The sequence below is a fragment of the Cydia fagiglandana genome, chromosome 1 (genome assembly GCF_963556715.1).
Source record: "Cydia fagiglandana chromosome 1, ilCydFagi1.1, whole genome shotgun sequence".
In the NCBI taxonomy this organism is placed as follows: domain Eukaryota; kingdom Metazoa; phylum Arthropoda; class Insecta; order Lepidoptera; family Tortricidae; genus Cydia; species Cydia fagiglandana.
The window spans coordinates 19,914,866-19,940,356 of NC_085932.1; the positions used below are offsets into that span (position 1 = coordinate 19,914,866).

The 25,491-nt window shown below is 35.3% G+C and overlaps 1 protein-coding gene across 2 annotated transcripts in view; it reads left to right on the plus strand.

Annotated features, from left to right (window-relative positions):
* Window positions 1–18,050, plus strand: part of LOC134666226 (aryl hydrocarbon receptor) — a 132,838-nt gene extending 114,788 nt beyond the window's left edge. For both annotated transcript variants that reach the window (XM_063523385.1, XM_063523378.1), the window contains 7 exons: window positions 5,686–5,780; window positions 9,033–9,122; window positions 13,871–14,080; window positions 14,940–15,127; window positions 15,314–15,420; window positions 15,679–15,820; window positions 15,956–18,050. In XM_063523385.1, coding sequence (XP_063379455.1) covers window positions 5,691–5,780; window positions 9,033–9,122; window positions 13,871–14,080; window positions 14,940–15,127; window positions 15,314–15,420; window positions 15,679–15,820; window positions 15,956–16,736 — 1,608 coding nt within the window. In that variant the 5' untranslated portion in view covers window positions 5,686–5,690 and the 3' untranslated portion in view covers window positions 16,737–18,050. The remainder of the gene's footprint in view (window positions 1–5,685; window positions 5,781–9,032; window positions 9,123–13,870; window positions 14,081–14,939; window positions 15,128–15,313; window positions 15,421–15,678; window positions 15,821–15,955) is intronic.
* The last annotated feature ends 7,441 nt before the right edge of the window (window positions 18,051–25,491 follow it).

Here is a 25,491-nt window from a genome sequence, read left to right on the forward strand (position 1 = left end):
AACGGTATGGTCTAAAGATGTCATTATTTGCTTAAATTAAAGGTAATGCCATTTTCTAGAACATCGTTTTATTACTTTACCCGTAAAATGAGTATTTTCTTTGATTTCGTGTCGAAAATTGAACAAATCTTAAAATTTCGCTAAAAGTGGATAAAATTGCCCATTTTTGCAGAGCAGTATCTCGGTAAGTATTGTACTTACAGAATTAATTCTGGTCTTAAATTGTAACAATTTTAGTTAACTTTAGTTTGTTCATAGACGTTTTTGATAAAAAATGAATAGTTTAGGAGCTATATTGAGAATACCAAAAAAAGTATGAAAATTTCGCGGTTTTTCGAGTGGTGCAAAGTTAGCACAGGTCTTTCGAAGCTGCAAACTTGGATTTACAATGCTGGTAGTGATCCTAACAACATATTAAAAAATCAGAACTAGCCGTTAGCTTGCGAATTTAGCAATTTTTTGTGTTAAATATGACCGGCCTAAATTATGATATTTACGTTTTAGACTGTATTATCTAATTTTGAAAGATACACGCACAAAAACAGCTGCAGCAACCGGTTAGCTGGAAGAGATCCCTTATAAAGTTCGCCTTTGTACTTCCATTACTGTAATATACTTTTGTAAACCTGTGTTGTGTTATGTGTATTATACCTAAAGTGATTAGGTACTACTACTACTACTAAAACATACCTACTTAAAAGTACCAGACGTGGTATTCTAAATCCACATTTGATGTGAAAATGAGAACAAATGTAACAAATTCCTTTGCATTGCATTGCATTGAGAGACCGACTGGCAGGATTGGAAAACATCCTTAGCATCCGCAAGCTGCGCATCAAATCGACCCTAAAAACTTCGCATGACACTAAACTGTCATTTGAATTTTAATTGCTAACCGTACTTAGTCATGCGACAGCTGATTCCGAGAATCGCTGTAAATAATTAATCGATGCTAATTATTAATATTTGCTAATTTTATTTATGCCGTGATGCTATGCATGGCTACATGTTTGATGGATAGTCATTGTGACTATTTCGATTGAAATATTGTACAAATTGTTATTGAAATGGTTCTATTAGGTAATTAAAATTAGGCAATTACAAACGAGACTATTCTCGTTTAGTCTCGGGTAGGTATTTCAATATATTATTATGTTTGTATTTGTTTTAGTTTATTTTATGATATAATATAGTCTGAGAGACAGAGCGTTACTCGGAAAACATATAAAAAAACTAAATAATGCACGTTTTCCTACAGATAAAGCTTAGCTAGGTCGATTTATTGCCCCCGAAAACCTCCACATAGCACTTTTATCGAAATATTTAGAGCCGTTTTAGAAATCCCTAGAATATAATAAGTTCTGTTTTGTTATATCACGTCGTAAAGTAGTCAATAAGCTATACGATATTTAGGAATTAAACTAATATGGTAAGTTAAAAGGTAGGTAATTTATAATTTGGCTGCAAAACGATTATAACTTGGAAAGAGAATAATTCAATATTTAATTAACTGCAAAATTAAGTATATGCTGGAAGGGAGCAATGACGATTATAAAGGGTGATAAAACCAGCGCGTTCAAATAGTGACGTATCTGCGGACATTATCGATACGATCGATTGTCGATGGCTGCTTATCGATACAACGATCGATTGGCTTATCGAGATGGCGCGAAAACAATAACTCACGGATTTTTAGAGTGGGAATTATTTTACGATTTTGCTTTGGATTGTTAAAAGGAGTATTAAAACATTTACTTCACATGTTGAAGCGCGTGATTACTTATTATTAATACAAGTAGATTGTAACTTTAGTTGTTTTAAGTAAGCAAGTTTTTCATGCCAATTTTAAATTATTACTCTCTAAGAAATAACCTATGTTAGCTAATAGATACATACATACATATTCAATTTCAGCGCTATGATGATCCTATTTTAACGGTGGTATAAATATTCCCTCTGTTTACTAATAAGTAGGTAGGTACATTAGTTAAGACATAATTATAAGAATAATAATGAGCAAAAAAACAATAAGAAAGATGTTAATGCATTGAGAAACTGCTCCACTGACTCACCTTGCTCGTCAATTCATAAAAAGTTTATGCAATTTTACAACCAGTTGTTGCTAGAATTATAATTAAATGCATTTAAATGTTTATTTATGTAATAAATAAATACTTACCCTACTCTCAACACCATCTCGTAGAAATCCTATCGATAAAAAATATCAACAGTTTGTATCGATAGGCGAAATGCCGACCTTCTCCGAGCCCTAATGAGGCCACATGGCGTATCCCACGTGAGGTAATTGCCCGGGCCATAACGACCGGCAGCACATAAATAACTGTTTGTCTGTTTGTTTGTTGCCAAAGCCTTTATATGAATTATGAGACCTTGGAAATAGGTTGAAAATAGTTCACCGATAGACCACCCTTAATGCCCGTCGTTGTTATATTATTTTTAAAATATAGAATCGATTGAGATGTGTATTTCGTAATATTATAAAAAATATCCTTCGAGACATTTTCAGTGGCAAAAGCACACGAGTAACATTATTTTAATAAGTTAGTAAAATCAATGAAAATATGCTTAAAAATTTGGACAAGAGATCAAATTGATAATGATAATCTTTGGGAGCGAAATACTACTATGTACGTTTTTTATTACCGTAACAAAATAATATAGTATTGAAATAAATTATTGTTCTCTTTAATATTGCATTTGTAACAAAATTACCAACGTAGAGTATTCGGTATCTGGTCGTATCTACTCTACAAGCGCCACTTTCTTTGTTCATTAATTAGGGCCAGTCAAAACGTGTAACTATTTCAATTTATCATACATTACATTCATACATACAATTATATTCACAACGTTTGACAGCACTGCTAGTCGTGAAGGTGGTTATTTCGTTCGGTTAATTATAACCTGACCTGACTACGGCACACTTAAGAAGGGGTTATATTATAACAGTATGACTTGTCTAGATCAGTTACTGATAATTAGAGCTGTTTTAACAATACCTACGTAATAAACAGGTTAAACTTATAGTTAGTGGTGGACATGGTTAGTAAGTACTGGTGTCAACAAGTCAGAATGTTTATTGTGCCTTTTCATAATTGCGTTTTTACTAGTAGCATCACCGCAATTTGCGCTAATTAAAAATAAAATGTAAATTTTTCAACTTTGCCGATTATAAGTTTCATTAACTATACTATTCTAAGTTTTATTTCTATATAAATAAACAACAATTTGACAAATCAGTAGTGAAGAGGAAAGTTCATTTTAATTACGTAGATATACCTGTAGCTATCTTGCTTTTTACAACAAACACCCACGAATACTTTTTTATTTATAAATTCCACATAGGTACTCGTATAAAAAACTGAAGTGCCAGTTGATATAATAGTATAAAACTTATATACTCAGCCGGCCTAGCCAAGGTTACAATCGCTATCGCTTCGACAACGAAAACCATTATGTCTCTCTATCACTCTTCTATATTAGTGCGACAGTGACAGTTGCGTTTCGATCGCTACGGAGCGTAAGCGATCGGCATCTTGGCTACGCGGCCAGGTGTATTTTAAAAGTTCTATTAGTGTATAATACTACGTTCAAATTTTTAACAAATTGAATCAACTTCAACCTCAGTGTTCCATAACTGATGTCTTCTTAATATTATGGACGTTATATATTGGGTATAGCATATCGTACTAACAGTCGTGATTTGTCATATTTATTGTTCCACCCTTCTATTCCATCCCTCCGCTGTCCCCCGGCAATATAATGTTTATTATTATAGGCACTTTAGGGGCGTGGCCTCGGCGCGACAAATCGCATCTCTAGCCGGGATGCTGTACGCCTGTGTTACAAATTAGATCTTATCTTAAGGTATTACAGTACAGACTTTTGCATTGTAAAATGTAGGGTTTTGCATTTAGTTACATTCTCATATTAGTATGTTATATTATCGGTATTAAGATCAGGTAAATTAAATTGGTACTATTACTCTAATGAAACTAGGGCTCAAAAACAATTCAAGAATTATTGGTGGTTAAATATATTATTATATACCTACTGTGTAAACATTGAACAAAATTATATGCGCGCTAATATTTTTTATATTAATATTTTACATAAATATACATATGTAGTTGAAAGTTTATAAGTAATTACTGATATCAGTTTAAACTGTTTAAAATTCCATCAAAGTCGGAACCAGATACTTATCAAAGAAAAACCGTTAAAAATCGCAAATTAAAAACACGACAGAATACGCAACAATCCACACAGGACTTTATCGTGTGCTTACGTACAATTAAAATACAGCCTTACTTGAAGGAATTAAAGTTGACATTATGGTGACACCTGGTTAAGAAATACGAGCTTGGAATAATAATCGCGGATTGCAAAAGGGCAGGTGTTAGAACCTTAGTACTTTTCGTATATATTTATTAGCCATGTATGTATGTTTAGGTACGTATGTTCTAAAGTGCGCAGGCGACCGTAACTCCTAATTAAAACAGGAGCGGCTATTTCAAAGGAATAATGGCGTTATAAAATATTATTTACGCTATAATCGTTATCGTTATAAGTTTTTCAATGGCATTAACGTTTCTTGGTATTTTCTATTTGTTTGGCCGTATATAAAATATTATTATATAATAGATATTTTTGTTTGCCTTTTAACGTATTTGTACGTAATAATATTTTATTATTGGTATATATTGACCAAATATTCCTTATCCGACGCATTCGTTGCTAGAATAGTTAAACGATAAATATCTGAAGTCAGTAAATACAGGGTGATTCAGGAGACGTGAGCAGGACTAACACTGCGCATTTCGTAAATTATAAGCAACTGTTTCGTATCAGTATTAGTGCGGTTAACGTTAATTTACTAGTTGTGTTGAAAAAAAAAGTTATTAATTTATTTACGACATGCATGGTCACCCTACAGTTAGAATACTAAACTACCGATATTCTGTGTCAAATTGAATGTCATCACGGTCTGGTTACTTTTGAAAACTCGTATGTCGCTCAAGTTTGACGGTTTATTTTCTTATATATGCTGTCATTGCGGTTAAAGAGGTTTTTTGTTTATTAATTAGATCTTGTAGGGTGACCATGATTGCAGAGAATTAAATTTGCCCTCGCCAAAAATTTAAAAATAGGAAAAAGTGTGCTTGTTTCACCTAAATACGACGGTAATCGATCAATTATCAGTTACTGAGTGTGCAGGATTAGTCCTGCTCACGTCTCATGAATCACCCTGTATACCTTGATATATTACTCGTTTATTTAAGGTACTAGTAAGAAAAAATTACTTATATCTGAACCATTACACAAGAGTTTTTAGTTTTATTGTGTTCAGTAGGTACAGAGTCCCCAATCCGCATTGTGCTAACGTGGGGACTATAACCCAAGCCCTCTCGCGCATGAGAGGAGGCCTGTGCCCAGCAGTGGGACGTATATAGGCTGAATTATTAATTATTATTATATTGTTATATTTGTTATACAGTTTTTAGCTTGAAAATTTTACGTGTTACATAGAGTTGGAATTGTAAGTCCAAAATTGCTTATTTTATTTCTTCGACCTATTGATCCCTTCATTCATCATTGAGTATGACATATTCTATATAAATATAATGTGCCTAGTATCAAAATAACATAATTATTTTGTTGCAGTTGTGATGCACAAAGACAAGGAGGAGCTGCACGGGCACAGGCGCGAGCACTCCGCCTACGACCATGTCATGCCCGACGGAGAAATGTTCCTGCAGGTGAGTCCACAAACTCATCTAATTACCTTCTCTAGTTGTGATGCTTCGTACCTACCGCACGGGCGCTGACGGCAGCAGTCCGCCTACGACCATGTCATGCCCGACGGAGAAATGTTCCTGCAAGTGTGTCCACAAACTCATCTACTTACCTTCTCTAGTCGTGATGCTTACGCAGCGTACTACGTAGGCAAACAACACGCGAACGCGAAGCGAAGCGATGCGGGGCGGGGTAAATCAATCCTTTGATACCTATAGAAGTGTCCTACGTGGGCGATCTCGTTGCGAACGTGAACGCCTTGGGCCCGCCGCGCCGCGCCGCGTCGCTTTCGCGAGTTGTTCGCTTACGTAATGGCTCCTCTATACGATGGGCCAGCGCCGGCCACTCCAAGGGACGCATTTATGCGTTAGAGGGAGCAAGTGATATTGCTATCTCATTCTACCGCATGACTGCGTCCCTTGTAGTGGCCGGCGCTGGCCCATCATGTAGAGGAGCCATAAGACGCAGCGTTAGGTTCGGCACGGGCGCTGTCGGCAGCACTCCGCCTACCATGGTCATGCCCGTCGGAGAAATGTTCCTGTCGGTATTGTGCAGAGATGTATCTACTTACCTTCCCTTGTTGTGATGCTTGAAGAAAGGGGCCGCACGGGCCCTGCGACCATGTCATTCCTAACAGGGACATGTTTCTACTTCTACAGGAAAGTGCGGAAAAATCTTATTGCGATGCTTAATAAAAGCCGCAAATAATTAAAGCAAGATTATACTCAACTACATAAAAGTTGCGACCGACCTATGTTTTTCGCAGACATTTGTTTTTTCGACTAATGTCTATTTACGAGTAAAACATAAATTATTTTAACCAACATAAATTTTTCTATAAAGTATGTACGTTAGACATGTGGTATTTAGGACGATATTCTTTGTAAACAAATAAATTCATGGAATATTCTCTAATAAATCAATCCAAACTTGAGCAATAAATACGCGTTAGTTTTTGGCAGCGAATATTTTAAGTTTTGGCCGTGGACGCGTTTCCGCAGGCCCCTTACGCTTCCTGTAAATAACCTTCCCTTTCCCTGTCACTTCAAAATTTCATTCGTATGAAATCTTTGATAATCTAAGCGAACAATTATATTAGCGAAGAATATTTCCTTAACCATAATTTTATTAAAAATCTTGTTTTTTATTTATTTTATACTTATGCTTGAACTTTGGCGTGTTAAGCCGATTTTGATGAAAGGGGCCAATTGATGGCGTTTGTGGTTTTTAGCACGATCGCTATAGGCTAGGTGTCAGCTATCTGACAAAAGTAGATGGTTTATCTTCAAAAAACTGGTCAAGTGCGAGTCGGACTCGCGTTTCAAGGGTTCCGTACATCACACAATTTTCAAAAAAATTTTTTGTACGTGTGACGTGACGTGAGTGAAACGCCTTGAAAAACCCGAATGAGTCAATCAAGTTTTCAACACATGTAACATGAAGTTTTCTGGCGTGGTGGCTTATATCTCTGCAAATATGCAAAGTAGCTTCTAGATAGGAAATTAAATGCCGAACAATAGTACAAGTGTCTAAATGCGAAGACTGAAGACCGAGCTCCGCGTAGGGCTGAAACTCGGAGCGTCCAATGGGTCGCGCTTCCTACAACTTCCGCAAGTGTTTTAAAAGCGAAGGCCGAAGAGAGACAATACCTACAGGGTGGCCAAAAAATAAGTACATTCCCGTAACCAGGGAGGTATTGGGATTATACCTACCTACTGAGCAACATTTACTAAGGGACCCGAAATCGCGAAAAGAAATGTATCCTCCCATAGAAAACGGACCAGTCGAAACGTATGAAACAGCCAAATTTTTCTTTGCGATTTGCACGTCGTCGTTGCACGTCGGCAACGGAAATACACTTAGTTTATTCTTTGGCCACCATGTATAGTGCTTTTTAAAACACGTGACAATACCTAGTAACCTAATCAATCAGTACTACAAGTAACATTGCGGCTGTGTGCCAGATACAGCTTAGTCGCATTTTTTATCTTAAGTCCGACTCACGCTTGAAGCTAAAGGCACGTCTCTTCGGGACGCTTCGGGTCTTCGGCCTTATGCGGATTTCGGCCTAGGGCCTTCGCAATAGCTGTCTAGAACTCTAATACATCACGTTTCACTTAAACCATTGCGGCTGTGTCCCTAAAAAACCTAAACCGCATTTTTGTTCTTAAATCCGACTCACGCTTGACTCTAGATTTCTAATAGGTTTTCCTGTCATCTTGAGGAAAAGGACTATTTTGTGTATTTTTTTCAGAGTTTTAGACTTAGTAGTTTCGGAGATAGAGGGGGGAGAATGGTCATTTTTTGTCTATTTGCTTGAATAACTTCTAGAATTTTTATCGTAAATTTATAAAAAAAATATATTTGAGATTCTCACAATGAGCTCTTTCGTTTGATATGTAACACGACATAGTTTGCAAAACTTTGATTTTTAATTTTATGGTTTACCCCCCAAAAGTAGCCCCTATGTTTAAAATTCATTTGTTGACGTTACATATCCGTCTTTGGGTCACGGACTTACATATGTGTACCAAATTTCAACTAAATTGGTCCAGTAGTTTCGGAGCAAATTGGCTGTGACAGACGGACGGACAGACAGACGCACGAGTGATCCTATAAGGGTTCCGTTTTTTCCTTTTGAGGTACGGAACCCTAAAAATTAAGCAAATGTTTAACGTGAGTCAGTGGACACACGGCATTTCAGTCGGCCGCGCTCATAACTCAAGCGTCAGCGGGAAATTGCCAACTCGTGCCTTTAGGAAAAACTCGTCGCCCGTCGTCCACCGTCGGAAACTCGATTGAATTAGCTACTGTATGACTACTTCACACAGGAACGCCTACTTAATGCAACTTTTTATAAGAAAACGAATTATAAGTGGACATAAAAATACTAGAATCGTGTCAAATCTCACATTTCACCTCAATGAAACTACGCGAAATGTATCTATGCGTGTGGATAATCTTTATGGAAGATATTTATAGTCATATTAAGACCACATTATTCGCTATGATATATTTGGCGGCTACTGTACCAAGGCACAAAATATACTTTTCCACTAATCCAACCACGAACAGAAATATAAAATATTTCAGTTTCATGACATCACTGTAAATACATTTATTTATTTGTGAAATAGCCTTAGAGCCTACTCACATAATATTTTTTAACACACCTAAAATATGTATTTTTTATCAAATGTATTATAAATTTTCAGGCGCTGAACGGCTTCCTGATGATCCTCACATGCGAAGGCGAGGTGTTCTTCGCGACCCACAGCATAGAGAGCTACCTCGGCTTCCACCAGGTTAGTTGCGACTACCCAAGTACCCATTACAACTACTCATTCTCAAGAGCTCACGTCACCCTCGGCTCTCCACCATGCTAAAGAGAAATAACGGGCCTTATTCGACAAGCGACGTTTGACGTCTCGTGTTGAACTTCCGTTGAATCTGAACAATCCTGAGTCTAGATTTGACATTAGCAATCCACAGTTAGGTGACAACCAGACCAAACCATTATAAACCTTAAAGTAGTAATAAAACTAAGTTGATATTTGTTGAATTATTGGTTGTGCCACAGGATATTATCCGCACTTGACGAACATGCGATTCATTCAATTGTTGAATTGAAGTGGACGCGAAATCTGACAGTTGTACTGTCGAATAAGGCCCCAGGAATCTTGTGCTCAATCCATACATTAATAAAAAAAAATATTTATAAAATGTCTGGCCGGAGGAAGCGCTAAATCGGGAGTCATGGAGGACAAGGGGAGAGGCCTTTGCCCAGCAGTGGGACACACAAACAGGCTAAGAAAAAAATGTCTTAAGTGAAAACGCTTTGCGAAAACTTATACTTATACATATGAATTTCTACTCCAAAAAACTGTTTTGTTTTTAAATCTAAATCATGGTTATCTTCGTCGCGTGCATGTAGTTTTTGAAACCAAGTACAGGTAATAAGTACGAGCATGTATATACGTGTCGTTTTCAAGCAAAAGGTACCACTTTGACGCTTACAATAAGTATGAAATTTGCTTGTATCTGTATACGAATAACTTGTCAAAACGCCCTTATGGCAAATGACAAAGTGGTCCTTTTTGCTTTAAATTACACATTAAGTAACCTATGTAAGTATTGAAAATGAAAAAGAAGCAAGACCTTCTCAAAATATATATTCGATAATTATTCTCGTTATTTTCTTAGTGCCAAATAGTGCCAATAGTCTCGTTCTAAAATGTGTATTTTAAGTATCTAATTAAATCCAGTGTCGTCGACTACTAAAAGTTTCAGTTATTTTCTGCTGCCGTTGGCTGAAAAAACCTTCACTTCGTAGCTGGTTTAATTTGTCACTGGTTAATTTGATTTAGTGGTAATTAACCCTAATTGTTGCTAATCACGAAACTCGTGATGATTAATCTCTAAATAAGGAATTAATTATGTATAAATATATATTTGCATTAAATGTTATTAGTAACTTATATAATTTTAGGGGCTTGGCACATTTATGTTAAAAAAAAAATGTTAAATTAGGTATGCGGCGTATCAACATTTTTTGTATAAAGAAAAATAAAAAGTTAAACTAAATGTCATAACAGTAAAGGATGTGGTATATAAAAGAAACAAAATCAACTAAATATTTTCTCTAAATGTCAAACAGTTAAACAAGTATGTACAGTCGCCATCAGATACATGGGAGCGGCCAAGGTGTTCACAATATCTGAACACGCACTCTAACGCCCTGACAATAGAGGCGTGTTCAGATATTTGTGAGCGCCTTAGCCGCTCCGATATATCTGATGGCGACTGTACCACTTTAATTACTTATTCACAAAACTTTTTCTTGCAATAAAAATATTATATTCGACGATAAACCTTTGCAGTAACCACCCCATTTTATCGGTTAAGCTTTTTATCGGACTAATAATAAAAAAGAAAATAATATCATTGCTTCAAGGGTTCCGTTGAATGTGATGGTTATTTGTATGATGTTTAATTTACATATACTTATGTATTAGGTATTTAACGCAATTACTACCATTATTAGGTTAGCAAAACATTAAAATACCTTTTTTTTCCTTTGATGTCATCAAAGCTATTAGACACTACTTATTTTTATTGCGCAATGTATTATTCCGATAGTTTACTAAATTATATCAGTGTGCTGTTTATAAAATTATAAGTAAGTAAATATATTATATGAACAAAATAGGTAGGTAGGTACAATTATCAATTGTGTATTAGTACATAACGAAAGACATCAAGTTGAGGTGTATTGGTCTGCCTCCTGTGCACACATAACAGCACACACAGATACAGCAGATTACAGAGCCGTAACATCTAATGGAAAACCAAATTGAAAATTCATGCTAGAACATCGCTTACGATGTCCACGACGCCTAATACTCAAGTATCAAAAGGAACCCTAAAATAACAACACGAAAAAAACGTGACAAAAAGGCCGCATTTTTAAAAACTTGCTCATTAATAAATGCCCTCCGCATTACGGCTAATAAAGCCCGCGGTGAAATATTGCTATCAGAAGTAAAAACCCCAATTTCGCTCCAAATCCGACCCCTTATAATAAAACTTTCACTAAAGGAGCATGGTATAAATTTTATTCCCCCGCTTGCTTTTGTTTATGCTCGAGGCAACCGAGCTATTTCGTTACCTGACTGACTATTTAGCATAGATTAAATGTTTATAGAATGTCAATGCCACTCATAAAACTCAGAACTATAAAAGGCTACAATTGGTTTTTACTCGTCTATATTTTTATATAGTGGTTGTAATCAGCGCAGTTACCTATATGTTAGCAGCTTAAGGCTATCTTTTCTTTTGTTTTACTTGTAAACACTTTTTCTATGTCAGTAATAAAATATAATTATTTAGAATCTTCTGCTTATTAGTACATTGCTCAAATATTCGCACGCCTTATTAGACATAATTTTACTCGTTTTCATAAATAGCTCATTACATGCGAAATAGCAGCTGAAAGCAATGTTCATAATAAGAAAAAAATTTCTCTAAAATTATGCGTTTAGTTCAGCTAGCTATTAGATACCGTTTAGTTTTAAGTTTATACACAATGCCTCTTCTATCGCTATAATCTTTGTCAGTAGGGGTATCTGGTGATTAAACAAATCGATTTTGGAATCATTAAATCGGCCGGTACTTGCTACTTCCTGGCGTGTGCACGTGCCCGGGGTACCTCGAGCTCAATAGAAAGGCTCCGGGAATCCCTCGATCTGCGTTTGTCTACAATCATCCCTTTACCTTTTTTATTAAAAGTTTATATTCCTTAGGGCCACTTGCACTATTGACTAATCCGAGGTTAACCGATTAAACCTGAAGTTACCATGACTACCAGTACAATTTGACACTGGGTTAATGGTTTAACCGTTCAACCCCGGGTTAGTGTGATGGTGCAAGTGGGCCTTATAAATATTATAATAGAAATACATCATGCACTTTAATGTACGTATTTCCATACGACAAATAGCTGTTATTAACTATTTTACACAGTTGAATGTTTCACAGAGTGGGTATACCTGTCCTCGATATTACAAAAAATATAATTAAACTTTACTTATATATATTAATTATATTACTCTCTTGCATTCAGTCTTACACCTTTACAATAACAGTAAGGTTAAATAGGTTCTCTACATCCTATTATTAATTCCCTCCGGTTTATGTTATCCTTATGAAACTTCCACAACAATTATGTTGCATTGGCAAAATTGATACTGCCCTGACTTAAAGTCTATTCTGCCTTGACTCGATTGTTTTCTTTTCATGGCACTCCTGTGCCATATCGTTCCTGAGTCAGGAGCGCACCAGGTGGCGTATCGATCGGCCATTACACCTCCTAACTTGATGTTTCACTCTCTATTATAAATGAGGTCAGATGATTCCTTTTGAGCTTCTTCGTTAGTTGGGTGATTTTCTCATAAATGCAACAAATCTACTAAAATTAATAATAAAGGTACATATTAAACGCATAAAAAATAAACTACCTACATACTTACATGACAAACACGTTTTACTGTTCTGCTTTTTTTGAGTTTTCAAGTTTGTTACTTTCACGTTGGAAATGTGATTTCTTTTAGTCCATCAGTACCAAATATTTCTGGTCCTTCTATGTCATAAAAACGTGTTTTCACGTCCACCTTGAACGTATAAAGATGTTATCATGCAAAATCCAGTCTCCATGGATGCATATAATAATATTATTATCGCTATTAGATTAGACTGGCTTTACTGTCTAGCCCAGTCTAATCCCTATAACTTCGGCACGAGGAGTGTTATAGATTCTGCATTCCAAAGCAAGGAATATTTTATGTCGAGTCATAAGTTCTCATATAATAATAAAATCGTACACGTTTAAGATTACCACATCGATCCATGTTTCAAACCTTGTTGCAAAAACAAAGGGATATCAACAAAACACAGCTTTACTCCATAGCAACGGCTACCCCAAAAGCAATTACCCAACAAATCATCCTCTGACGTTTAATGCCTGCAATATGTTCCCCCACTCTCACTAACCTTTTGGGGTTTTGTGTATGAATCATTTACATGTCACCGGGCCCTAGTACGGTGCCCTGAGCGACCCCATTGATTTTCAATTAGTTCCTTGCAGCACGCTGCATTATCCATATTTACACGGTCTTTGTTACATGATGTGTTAAAGCGCTGTTTTTTTTAACATAAACTGTCCAACCCCAATCAATATTACACCCTAATTCATTATTGTGAAGATTGACATTTGCATTATTGAGTATAGAATTAATATGTCTATCTTCGTTACGGATGATTTGATGATCGAGTCTAAATCGATTATTTAGGGCTATTTCGCATTTTATTGATTTATGGTTGGATGATGACTCGGTTTTTTTAGAGTTTACCTCGAGTTATTGTTCATTTATTGTTTTAGTGTGGTTTTTATTAGATGAAATAATAGAATTGTAATCATTTTTTGTGTATAATTTGGGTTTTTAGTGATCCTTGGGTTGTATAAATCATAACCTTCAAACACTTCTTTCAATTCCAGTCAGACATAGTACACCAGTCGGTGTACGAGCTAGTCCACTCTGAGGACCGCGAAGAGCTGCAGCGGCAGCTGCTGTGGAACTCTTTCCTACCTCCTGAAGTCAGCAATCTGACGCTCCAAGATGTTTTGAGGCCTGAGAGAGCGCATCTTCTGGAGAGAAGCTTTACTGTACGGTTTAGGTGCCTTCTAGACAATACTTCCGGGTTCTTGGTAAGTAGTACATTATTTATTACGCGTCTATCCGACAATGAAGATGAATCCCCGAATTGCTGTTCTTGCCAAGGCATATGTAGTGTTTTTCTCGAAATATTGTGAGAATATAAATTATAACAAGTATTTATTTATGCTCCAAGCATCATTTGAATCAAAAGCGTCAAAATGATTTTTCTTTTAAGTTTAAGACAACTCATACTGCCATGTTTATTCAAGATATTTGTGCAATAAGGATACTTACATGCGGTTTTTACACACTCAAAAAAATAAATTATTTGTGTAGTCTTTGAGTTGATTTTATTAAGCAGTATTTTATACACAACGTTGTTGTAATAAAGAGACATTGATCAATGATCAGGATCACCCTATCTCTCTCTCTATGTAATACATTTTCGTACAACATCCCGACTGTTGAAATGAAACAGTAAAATAATGAATTAGATTTTTGAGTTTGATCATAACGAAGAACTTCCCGTACTTACTAGTTTTGCTTAAGGATGACTCACGCTAAACCGAGCCGTGCCCGGGCCGAGGCGTCATTTTCTATGATGGCTGATTGGTGATCACGTGGTGCTTTCCATATATTTTAGAAAACGAAGCTCCAGAAGCTCTGGCCCGGCCACGGCCAGGTCTAACCGTGAGTTATCCTTAAGGGAACATTTCCGAGCATATTGGAAATTATAACTATTATAAGTATTAGTTAGAAAATGATTAATATTATTAATTATTAACAAAAATAGTAGATTAAGATGACTTTTAGAATTTTGGCAAATTACAAATTAAAAAACACAAATCACTACTATAATCGTACCACTAAGTAAGTTGATTACTTAAGTAATCCTTTTACCTTCCACAGAGGCTAGACATCCGGGGCCGAGTCAAGATCCTACACGGGCAGAATAAAAAGACGGAAGAACCACCGCTAGCGTTGTTTGCAATATGTGCCCCTTTTGGACCACCAAGCTTACTGGAAATTCCTCAGAAGGAGGTCATGTTCAAGAGCAAGCACAAACTAGATCTTTCACTCGTGTCTATGGATCAAAGGTAAGTATTATAAGTAGTATATAATATGTTTTAGATTAGAACATCTTAAAATACAAGTCAATATTATCTCAACCAGTGCGTAGCATACAATTATTTACATAAATGAGGTATGATAAAAAAAATATACCTAGGTAGCTTAAAAATATAAATTATTCCTTGAATGCATTTATTTTTGTATGATTTCAGGGGTAAGATGCTTCTAGGGTACACGGACGCAGAACTGGGGAATATGGGGGGTTACGACTTAGTACATTACGATGATCTAGCCTATGTGGCCAGCGCTCATCAAGAATGTAAGTATTTATTATAATATTTTCCGATTGTTGAATTTTTAATTACCTAATGTCCGCAAAACTTGCTTTCATTTAAACAAATACCAAATAAAAAATAGCCCGTCTTTGGAAAGAATCAAGAAATTCTTAAATGGCACACTATCACTAAGTTATTTTGCAGTAACAATAATTTCTACAAACCATAGACTATAATAATTATAAGATAGCATGCTGACATGTTTTACGTTACTCACATGAATTTGGAAAACATTGTTTCAGTATTAAAAACAGGTGCTTCCGGCATGATCGCGTACCGCTTCCAGACCAAAGAAGGGCAGTGGCAGTGGCTGCAGACCTCATCGCGGCTGGTTTACAAAAACTCCAAGCCCGACTTCGTTATTAGCACACATAGGCCGTTAATGTAAGTAAGACGTTGCCGTTGTATGTATTCAAATCGGCGTGCTTGTCCATATTTATTGAGAAATTATGTATAAATATAAATAATAATGGTTAACAGTTGAGACTTTACTCACTGGAAATGCTTGTCGGTTTACAGGGAGGAAGAAGGCCGCGACCTCCTCGGCAAGCGGACCATGGACTTCAAAGTCAGCTACCTGGACACGGGACTCACAAGTCTGTACTTTTCGGAAACGGAACAGCTTTCAGGCTGCGAGTCTACCGTCACCACCCCGCCCCGAAACGCGCGCCGCTACAAAACACAACTTCGAGACTTCCTTTCCACCTGTCGGAATAAAAGACGGGTGCCTTCCACCCCTGCTCCGCCTCCTGTAGACTATCTAGCCGCTGATGCTGTCGCAGCAGCGTATACTAACCTAAACGGTGCCTACACCGCACCGTACGGAGAATACCCTCCAGCTCCTGCCTTACATTATGCCCCGCCGCCTTTGGATGATAGGTTCCTCACGGCCGATAATATCTTCCATCAATATAAACCACTATCGTACCATTACACTCCTTACACGCCCAATGGCTTCCTAGAACCGGCGCCGCCACCCGGATATGACGTGGCGCCGACGTACCATAGGCCCCCTTCTAGAGAATACACATACGTGGATGCTAGTGGAAGGTACATGAGTCCTGTAACGGGGCAAGAAAGGAGATCACCTAGTATTGTGCCTGGACCGAGTCCCGGTGGGTCCAGCGGGTCTGCGGAACATGAACGAATGCAGCAAACGCAGCCAGCAGAGGTGCCCAGACAGACTGTCCTCATGTGGGGCGCTGGCGGGACGGCTCAAGAAGTACCCGTGGAGTACTCCCCTCCCCAGGTTTGGCGCTACCACCCATCACATTACCACACCGCTGAAGCGACACAATGATTTTTAGTAGCCTTTTTTGCGTGCAATTGTTTTGTTTTAAGTAGATTATGGGGTTTGATGAAACTGTCGACGACGACCTACGATTATAAGAAACGATCTTATATGTAACGCCAGGATATATTAACATTTGTGAATTCAGTGTTCTTATTCACTAATAAAATTAAGATAACTGGTAAAATAGGTACCTACAAGGTTTATTCCTATAAATATAAAGCTCTGTTTGGAAATTGAAACTGAAATAAATGAGCAGCAATCGTTTGTACCATCATCAAAGTTTAGCAATCATACTCGTAAATTCATTTTAGGATAAAGGTAATTTTGACGACAGTTCCATCAAATTCGTGTCTTCAAAGTTTTGTCGCGTGACTTCGTTAATGAAATAACTAGATTGTTTATTTATATTATTTTACTTTTAACAATATTAGTTACTATAATTACGAAACTTCCTTATCACGCGTCAAAACAACTTGTTACCAGGAGTTTATTTCCTTAAGTCTTATACCTCGCTCAGTCCAGTCTTAGTTTCTTTACTAAGCCTTAGTCCAAAAATCGTAAGACCATGTTTCTTACGTTTTTTCGACTTGCTGTATTTTTTGTAATGGATATCCTAGACATATTTTGACATCGACAACAAACAAAAAACATTGCCTACTCATGTGCGTGTTCCTTTTCAATTTTCCTATAGCTTATAACTAATTGAATATTAAAACCATGGACCGTTCATTTTTACTGGACGTTACGTCTAGTACTAAAAGTTATAAATAGTATTATAGCGTTGATTGACATCAGTCATTACAATTATTTTGCATATCTATTTTCTACGGAATGATTATCTTTGAATTGTTGTTTAACACCCGGGGTCTTCGATTTAAAACAATTTAAGTGAAGAATGGTCCATACGTATATGTAAGTAGATTTTTTTATGTCTAGATTTGTCTAGAGGTATCCAAAGACATGCCCTTTACACTGATTATAGGCTATGTCAGAAACAGGGTCCTTCCATTTTCTTCAATGTAGATAAATTTCTTGTAAAAATTCAAATATTCTTCTATGCGAGAATTATGAAATTCAAGTAGTCCATTCTGTAGTTAGGTTATAATTTTATATCATGCAATGAGAGTTTTAGTAATTAATTGTACATATTTATTTTAAATAGTAATTAAATGCTTGGGCTTTGTATTGAAATATAGCTTAGCTCGCGATAAATAAAAATTGAGCATTTTTAAAATGTATGGTAGGTAACGATTGAAAGGATTAGCTGCTTTCAAAATGTCTGCCGATGTTTGGCATGGCATACGCTAGATGGCAGCATGGTCAAATCTGTGCCTCCAGTGTAAAAGGGTTAAACTCGAGTTTGTCCAAATTACAAATTTTGCCAGTACAAGGTTTATTACATGAAACTACATCTTTTGTGCTGACACCCACGGCCCTACGACTTCTAATTGCTGAGATATCGATTGTGCAAAAGGGTTTAAGTTTGCCAAAAATCTTAACCATTATGTTCAAAACGATTTATTTTTATATAATCTCGGTTAAAAAATTGGTACTTAAGAATCGTGTTACGAACGATAGTTAAAGTAAAGTTTAATCTTAATGAATAAACTACATTTCAAGAAACATTCGGTGTAAAGAAATCAAAATTCACTTAGATCTATTTCAACTACCGAGTCTAGTTCGTGAATGACGGTAAAACTTAAGTTTTTTTATTATTCACAAACATTTTTAAGACGTCATGATGTGTAAAGGGGTATAAATAATTTACTTTGACCGTTTTTCACCATCTAGTTTCGCTAAATTGAGTTAATGATTATGGTTAATGTTCACTTAGATTCCTTTCCATATAATTTTTTTTTGTTGGTCAATGTTGTGCAAAACGGTGGAAGTCAAATATCAAAAAGAAAGTCCTGTAGAAGAAAAGACATCTAAAAGGCTGATTATGAAATAATTGTGCAACAAAAACAAAAAATAAAAAAACAAAGATGAGGAAGTAAGACAAACAAGTACAACTGCCCTGTTGTCAGTACAACACTACTACAGTACAACAGTACAACATTACTCTGTTCAGTAAATATTCACAATTTCAACAGAGTAATTAAATATATTAAGTCACTCTTTAATTACATTGATATTATTCTCTTTGGTTTGTTTTCTGTACCATCAATCTAAAAAAAATGCAATATTTAGTTCCCAAAATGGTTTCTTTACACAACACAAAAGTTCAAAAAGATTTTAGCAACACTAGAGAAAGTGCAGTTTAACCTTTTCACACATTCATTATTTTTGTGAAAAGGGATATAAGTTGTTTTTGAAAGCCAATATTTCCGTTACTTTCACATAAGTCAGGTTAATTTAAATGACAAGTTATAATTCATGACTTAAACTATCTAAACTAAAAACAAAAACCTAATTTTTTTAGAAACATTGCAGAGAAAACATGGTTTGAAACGTTTTTCGGCCATACTGAAAAATTACATTTTTTGAGTTTAACCCTTTTACACTGGAGGCACAGAAATACAAAATTAGAAGTTAGGGGTTTACTCCACAATTATGTATTATGTATTGAAGAAAAAACAAAGCCTAGAACGATACATATCAATTTAAAATAAGCACTGTATTATAATTAATAGTCCGATAAAAACGTTTTGAAGATTTTCGTTACCGCCAGGCTTTATTTTTTAAATGTTAGGCGCCACACTAAATTTGGAACTGACGAATTTTCCCAAATTAATTTGGAATGGTTATAGTCGCCACAACGTAAGAATTATCATTTCACAGTTACTAGTATAAATTGACCCTTACCTATGTGATTATTAAAAAATAACCTTTATGATACTTCTTTCTATTTTTACTGTTTTTCTTTTGAATGCTGTCTTTACCTTTAATTATCTAATTTATGGTTATAAAGTAAATATATTTAGATTTAATAACTGTTGGTAGACCTTAATAAATATGTCAAATAAAATAAAAATGACAGCCAGCTATCAGTTAAACAGTAGGTCTATTAAGCTTCATAAATATAAGGGTTTATTAATAACTGTGAAATGTCATTTCTTACACTGCGCGAACTATTATACATATGTACTTACCTACTTGGTAACCGATGACAGTTTGTTTTATATAATAATCACTTACAAATTCTGCTATAACGCCTATAACTTTGGGCGGACAATTCGACTTGGTAGCAAAAAACGAGCTTGTATGCTGTTGGAATGAGTATCGGCGCGATTCGAACTTTAAGATATCGCGCCGTTAGACATTCACTAGATATGAAATAGTAAAGATATGTGACGTTCCATGGCAAAAGGTACCTTATGGCAGCTGGCGATTACGCTTATTATTAACGCCGCTCCAATATTTAGTTGGAATAAAATGAAAAACGATGGTACCTTTCGCTGTGGAACGTCACATATCTTTACTATATCTTATCTAGTGCATCTCTAATTCATTTCCCGAATCGCGCCGTATAAGGCCAATTCGAGTTTTACTTATGCGATCTGATTCCGATACGATTACCTATCTGTCAGTGTCAAAAGTGACATTTTGTCAGCCAAAAAAAGTGTCGTATCGAATTCAGATTGCACTCTAAAACTCGAATTGGCCCGTGTGTCGCGCGTAGTGTCGCTGTCTCAGCACTGCCTTGCCAACGTCATTTCAAATCAGCACCCATGTACATACACTTTGCGTGCCTTTTCTCTTCCATTTATTAATCGTACTTTTATTGTGCTGCAGTGATCGGGTTGGCAAGGCAGCGGCTTCACCGACGACTAGGCATAAGTTATAGTCTATTACAGCTCGTATATTACGAAAAACACTTGATGAGTCATACGATAGGCAATCATTTAGAAGTTCCGGAGTTACATTATTTTAATAATTGACTACCTACATTCCTTGGTTCCGGAGTTACATTATTTTAATAATTGACTACATTCCTTGGTTCCGGAGTTACATTATTTTAATAATTGATTACATTCCTTGTAAGGTCAATGCGGCCAATTCCGTCATACAGAAAATTCCGTCAACAAGCGTTTTTCTCTGAAACAGTACACAATCGGTAATTTCATCGGCAAAGTACCGATTGCTGAAACTAAAAGCTATCGCTGTATGGATATGATGGTCGTTCTTGTCTACGTGACAGCGTGATAAGACGGTGTCCGTCACTTTCTATCCCACGGTGTTAAAAAGTGACAGTTATTTTATCACGTGGATAAAGATGGATAGAGCTATCCATAATACGCCGGCTGCTTTATGTCGAGTTATCGCTAATTTCACGTTTGTCAGAATTGGCCACATTGACTAAAGCCAATACATTGAAATGAGATTTGTGTTTTGTATCTGATACTTAATTATCGTTTTCCTAAAATCATCTATGACCTAACCAGTGTATTTCGTATACTCACTCTTCTTACTTATTATAGGAGTAAGGTATATATCCTCGAAAATTCAAATATTGATTAAAACGGGTTTTATTCATTTTGTACTATTTGAGCCAATGAAAACAAACAAGTATTCCAATGTCTATTAATTTAATTCGTATAATAGGTAAGCTCATAAGTGTGGCGCAACGTGAAAATAAAAGATTTGAAAATAATTTTTAATTCAACCTTCAGCAAACATGTAAGTCGCTCTGACTTGATGTAAGTAAAATATCTGAATAGGCCTTCCGTTTGAGTAGGCGAGCTTGCAAGAATTCTAATTATTTAATCTTTGTTTGTTATATCCCAAATACTCTCAAAATTTATTTTATAAATGAGACTCATTACTTACGGGGAACTTTTACAATATCAACTCTGAAAAGACGAAAAAAACTGTCAAATGGTAGTAGCTACTTAGTAGTAGTAGTACACCTGATTTTTTTTTATGATTTCAGTGTTGCTTTCAAAACAAATGTTGCTTACAGTAATGAGTGCATTCGCCTATTATTATATTTATATAGGTACGTAAGTGTCACCTAAAAAAACAGCCTGTATGTGTATTAATAAAAATATCATATTTGTTCTTTATTAAAGCCCCTTATAAGTACCTAAACGAGAAGAGTATAATGAGAGAGCACCAAATAAAGAAATTCACCATTTAATTTAGAATTTGGGATATAGAAACGGGAATAACATGATTGTTAAAATCAAGTATCTGGAATTCTGGATGCTCAAACCAAAAACTTTCTTGCTGCATAATGTTCTAGAATGCGTAAAAACGTTTTTACAAATAACACCAAATTGAAATATAATATTTAATTAATTATACAGTATAGTTGCCGTCATTTTTAAATTAAAGTATGGTTCCTTTTACTTTACTAATATAGGTACCTAAGTACTTGAGTTTATCTGAAACCCGTGCCCAGAACTGAGGAACTACCGCGTAACCCGAAAAAAAAATTGCGGGGATCTTTCTCTTTTACTCCACTGAAGACGTAATTAGAGTGACAGAGAAAGACGTCCGCAATTTTCGAACCTCGATTTTCACGGCTATAGCCCTGAAACAAAAATTTTGATTTGTGAAAGTGAAGTATAAGCAATACGAGTAATTGTGTTCAAACATAAGTAACCATAAAACACTTTAAATCATAATAACATAAAATATGCTCTAATTTATTCTTTAAATTGTAAATAAATATTTAGGACTACGCTTAATTATCTATGTAACATTAATTATTCATAATTATTTAAATGAATATTATTAAGATGAAAATATCCAAACAGTTTCTGTATTTATTTTAGCATAATATACCTACATTGTAATGTAATTAAAAGAAAATTAAATAATTTTTTCATGCCACACATGACTTTGTTTTGTATTTTTTACTAAATAAGAAAAATTTGAGATGTGGGAGTAGATTGACTGCGTCAAGTGAAATAAGCACCTTACAAGATTATTATTTACCTACTTCTGAAAGGTTAAAATTGATTTTTACCACAACAGGTAGTAAAGGCTCTCTTTATCCTTCAAAAACTGATGATAAAGTTGCATTTGATACATTCTTATGTATCAAATGCAACTAAAAATAATAATGTGGAAGTAATTCGATACATATTTTGAGTTGTCTCCTCATGTTAGTGGTATTATTTTTAGATTGATAATGATATTTATTATCAGACTTCATTTGGATTTGATTTGTAATGTTTGACAATTAGTATTTCATATTTGCCTTGTGTTGTTGTTGTGAAAATTTTAGTTTTACTTGGTAGCAAAGTTTATTTATCGTCGTACCTTGAGACCCTCGCAAGGCTCAAGATTCCACTTTTCGAACCACTCACTACGCCCGTGGTTCAATTTTGAGAACTATCACTTGCTAATGTAGGTATCAACATTAACATTAAGACGAGGAGTTAAACAACAGCTTTTCCCCCTTGTAAAACAAATAACTATTACGACCCCCCCGTTATTACACAAAATTTTGAAATACCGAATCTTTAAAAGAATACATCTTGTAAACATTATGTCATCAATAGAGCTACTACTAGTATTTTGGAGTAAGTAATATGTCTGTTTTTTTTAGAAACAAGTGACTGCATTAATTTGTAATTTGTTTGTATTATAGTTCGTTTTTTTAGCATTAGAAAGAACTTGAAAGAAGGTAAGCGATCTTGACACGTCTTTTAATTGAAAAACGCTTTTTAGAAATCTGTAACTATTAGGTACTTATGAAAGCAGAAGAATATAAAATACCGAATTTGATTCATAATTGTCACATATTTGTCGTAACTTATTTTTAAAATGTTTTTTTTTTTTTCAATTAAAAGACGCATCAAGATTGTTTACCTTATTTCTAATGGTAACATTCCATTTCTAACCGCTGCTGCACTCCTAGTACTGAACGCATCGCTGTTATTGTCAATTTCCATAGTAAAATCAACAGTAATGAGGCTGTCGTTGGAAATGGACTGTCACCTTAACACATTCACTGCCCCCAAACGCACATGTGCGTTCACCGTCATACAAGTTTGTTCCTAGGTCACGCCTCCCGGCAGTGAATGCGTTAATGCTAAAAAACTATAGAGATATGCCAAATATGGAGTAGGTTCAGATCTTACCGAACCTAATACATTAGCAGCTAAAGATGAATCACTACCTATTCCTAGACAATTCCCTACAAACAAACACTTGGCCACACTTTGTCGTTACAAATGCCAAGCAGATTAGTTAAGCTTTATCCGACTCTATCTATTCTATTATCAAAAAGAATAGATAGTAACATAGAGGGGTCCTGTCGTAGTAAATGTTGTAAGGTGTATTCGGGTAATACCGAATGTCGGGTAATTCCGAAATTCAGATGAAAATCACCCTTAATTCCATCATAATAAAAGTCTCTTTTCGGAATTATCCGACAGTTTTTGACATTCGGAATTACCCGAGTAAACCTTAGTCACTTTAAATTTACTGCCATCTATCGACACACGACTAAAACTCAAAATTAACACGTATAAAATTATCAAAAAATGTATATATACGGATAAATGATTTTATTATTTTTATTTCATTTTGATTTCACTGATATCCAGAGCTCGGCGGGGGTGAGCTGTTTTCATAGTTTGCACAACATGGACATGCCTTGTCATTCGATGGTATATGTGGTGTAATTTAATAACTAAAAAAAATATTTTATTTAGGCTGCCTTTCCGCTACGATCTTTACGTCGCCATTAAAACAAATGAATTTTATAGCAAGCTTTATTAGTAAACCTCTTCAAATAATATATATATCCATCCATATGCTACTATTAAAGTTCATTTGTACATAAGGCATTGTCATTTTAGTTTAATTATATTTTTTTGGGGTCTAAGTCTAGTCTATTCTTTATTCATAATTAATAATTTTTTTATTTTAATATTTCTTTCCAAGGTGTATCTATATTAATATACACATTTGACATAAGTGACGTCAAAATGGCTCACCCCTGCCGAGCTTTGCTGATATCTATGTGTTAAAATTGTTAAATATGAAACGGTGTCGTCACGCCATCTAGCCGAGAATAGGCTAAAGGTGTGCGCGCGCCATCTATCCGAGAATGACTTTATTTCCGAGGCACGTTTTTTTCTTAGACTCTATTTATCTTATACGGAGTTATATATATATGTATCTCTGGTTAAGCTTTATCCGACTCTATCTATTCTATTATGGGGCCAGCAGTGAAAGTGATTTCAACGCCATCTAGAGAAGAAAGCGGGTACTTCAGTGTAGTTATTCCATTGGTTCGCGTCGATAGTACGTCTCGTTCAAGAAAGGTGGCGCAAGCATCTACTAACACAACATGGTATGTTAGGTAAAAAACTTAATTAAATCATAATACTGAAAATAAAACTAACACAAATAAAATTTACTTAAAAATATGACCACGTAGCAATATGGCGGCAACTCAAAACAATATGTAACTAAATATCTCTCCATCTTAACGTTTACGAATGGAGTTTCATAAACACGTTGCTGGCTTGAATTAAATCGTTTGTCTTTATCTGACGTTTTATTTTATATATCTGTACGAAAGGGATAAAATATAATTTAACTAAATCAGGCTCGTAAAGTTGTATGAATAAGGGGGTATATGTTTGGACATTAATTTAAAAGTACAATAAGTCTAAACAAAACACAATATTTAAAAAAATATATGGTGCACTGCATATTTGGTCGCAATGAATCTAACACCACCTATCTTTTGACTATATTACTGTTAAATAACTAAACGTAATTTATGTCAATACGTAATTGGCCAATTAAGTAAATCATCGGCGAAAAAATCGTTGTCAAGTGAGATTCAGATAAA